General features: G+C 51.4%; 1 protein-coding gene across 1 annotated transcript in view; it reads left to right on the top strand.

Moving 5' to 3' along the window:
* The first annotated feature begins 13 nt into the window (after positions 1-13).
* The window catches only part of Sel1l3 (SEL1L family member 3), a 111,123-nt gene continuing 108,728 nt past the window's right edge, over positions 14-2,408 (top strand). The window contains exon 1 of the mRNA XM_005359231.2: positions 14-234. Within this exon, the coding sequence (XP_005359288.1) occupies positions 67-234 (168 nt within the window). The 5' untranslated portion in view covers positions 14-66. The remainder of the gene's footprint in view (positions 235-2,408) is intronic.

Below are 2,408 nucleotides of genomic sequence, written 5' to 3'. Positions count from 1 at the left end.
GCCTCGGGCGGGGGCCGGTCCCTGCACCAGGTGACCTGTTCCGGCCCGGATCCGGGCGGCCTCGCCATGCAGTGGCGCGACGCGAGGCTTTGGTGGCCACGGCGGCGGCACCAGCAGCAGCCCCCGCAGCCCGCGCTCGGTCCCCGGGCCTCAGCCATGGTCCCCCCGAGCGGCGGTGTCCCCCCGGGCCTCGGTGGCCGCCCTGCAGGCGCGCTGCTCCTTCTCTGCTACCTGGTGAGCACCGGACCCTACTCGGGTCCTTCCTTCTGCCCGGGCCCTGGGGACAGGCGGGTGGGGTGGCCGCGGACCCCAACAGCAGGAGGTGGGCACGACAACTCGAGTTTTCTCTCTTCCTTGTCAATGCGCCCCGGGCGCTCCCAGCAGCTGGGATAAGTACCCGGGTGCGCGGACTGGACTTGCCGGCTACTCTCATTGGAGTCCATTCCTCTTCCTCACGACCTCGCTGAAGACCAGAGCCAGGTTCCCCTTCGAGTCCTCAGTGACACTGGACCCTCCCTATCTTGTATTCGTCTCCAGCCCCTCGGAGCGTAACTCCCCACCCTGTCCCCACCCATGTTTGGCTTTTCATTCACCTTCTTGAAGCTTCCTTCCTTCTTGTCCCCAACTTCTTCTTCTCCTCTGCCACCCACCCCGTCTCTCCTTTGACTTTTTCACTGGGTCCTCCGGACCCGGACGGTTCTGTGCCACCGCACCTTGCGTTTCCAGAGGCTCTTCAACTCCTTGGTCACTCCAGCCAAGTAGCAGCTGCCAGAACAAAATCTACTTCTTTGTACCACGCTTACCGCCAGAGTGGTGACTTTAGCTGCGTCTTGAAACGTTGTCATTTCAGAGCTGCGTTTGGCTTATGCACGTCAGTTTGCAATTTGTACACTACTTGCCTTCTGTTAGACTTACGAACTAGATGGCACTAACCTATTTTAAATACCAGAGTAGTTGAGACCCAGATATTTCCCAGCTCTTTGGATGACTCGCTTTCTCCCATTTGTTCCTGAGTTCTGAGCAGTAGTATATTTACAGAAGGCTACACCCTTGCTGTCCAGCCTACCTTATGTTCCAGGATCCTGCCTAAAGCTTGGGTTATCTCACCGTATATTACTGTAAATAAATGAAAAGGAAAATGCTGAATCATGAAACTGATGTAATAGGAAATTCACAGAATGCTTTAAAAAACGAGCAATGCCCTTGTCCAGAACCCCGTTCCATGTGGCAGCCGGCAGTGTGTGGAGTCTGGTCTTCTTGAAAGCTCAACTGCTTGGAGATGCTGACAGGAACTGAAATTTGGGTTTGAGGAAATTTGTCACCTAACCCCAGTTTGCTGTTCTTTTAAACACTCTTTGCTTCCTGGTGTCTCATCTTTTGAATCAAGACAGTGTAAAAATGATAATAGTATCTGTGCCCCTCTACCTGTTGAGCAATGCTTGCTTATCCGTGTGTTCTAGAATTTGCCAATACCAATTTTCGTGGTTGGGCTTACTTCCTATTTTTATAAGAAGTTGCCAGGTAATGGGAATGATTTTCTTTTTTGCCCGAAGGATGTTATTATTTAATATTTATGCCATAGGGTTACAGTACACAGACTCATAAATAAAGCTGCCATGACAAATGACAGGGTTTTCATTTAAACAGATGATCCTGCATACAGGGCACTGCTGGTTAGCGTGGAAACAGAATTTATGTAGTTGAGCAGTTCATGAAAGATGTCAATGCAGGTAATCTGAAAAGTTCCACATGTGAATCTCAAGGCCTTGCCGGGGGCGGGGATGGCTTTTTTTTTTTTTTTTTTTTTTTATTCTGATGAAATCAGAGTAACAAGTGTAAAACCCAATGCCTAACGTGGTAGAGACAGAAGGTGGATCAAGTATAGATGTTCTACGTTCACCAAGGGGGGTTAGAGGAACAGACCCAAAAGGGGACAGGATAGGGGAGTCAGCAGGAGCCACAAAAGGAAGTGGTGAGGTAGAACTGCCCCTTGGGGAGCAGAGCATGGATGAATGACTTGGTAGTTGTTGAAGGGGTGGTTATGAGGACACGATGGGGAGGAGGGCAACTGTCACTATCCCTGCTTCCTTCTGGGGGACTTATAACATCCTGCTAACAGACATGAGTGAGCAAGAGAGCCGTGCAGCACTGAGTGAGAGGGGTTTGCCCACCTGAGTGAGCCAAAGCTAGGTTCCGGAGGAGGCCTCAGTGCTTCCTTAGGAGGGCCCAGCCATATGCTGATGGTTTTACTCTCCTGGGGTGGACTACCTGAGATGTTTGCCAAAGGTGGAGCCTCTAGATCTTGGAGGAGCTTGGGGTGTGAACTGGGGGAAATGTAAACCTCCCCCACCCTCTCTCTCTGGGGGAAATGTAAACATCTCTCTCTCTCTCTCATACACACACACACA

This window comes from Microtus ochrogaster, linkage group LG1 (assembly GCF_000317375.1).
Source record: "Microtus ochrogaster isolate Prairie Vole_2 linkage group LG1, MicOch1.0, whole genome shotgun sequence".
NCBI lineage: Eukaryota > Metazoa > Chordata > Mammalia > Rodentia > Cricetidae > Microtus > Microtus ochrogaster.
The sequence above is the reverse complement of the archived record's forward strand: the minus strand, read 5'-3'. Positions and strand labels throughout refer to the sequence as shown.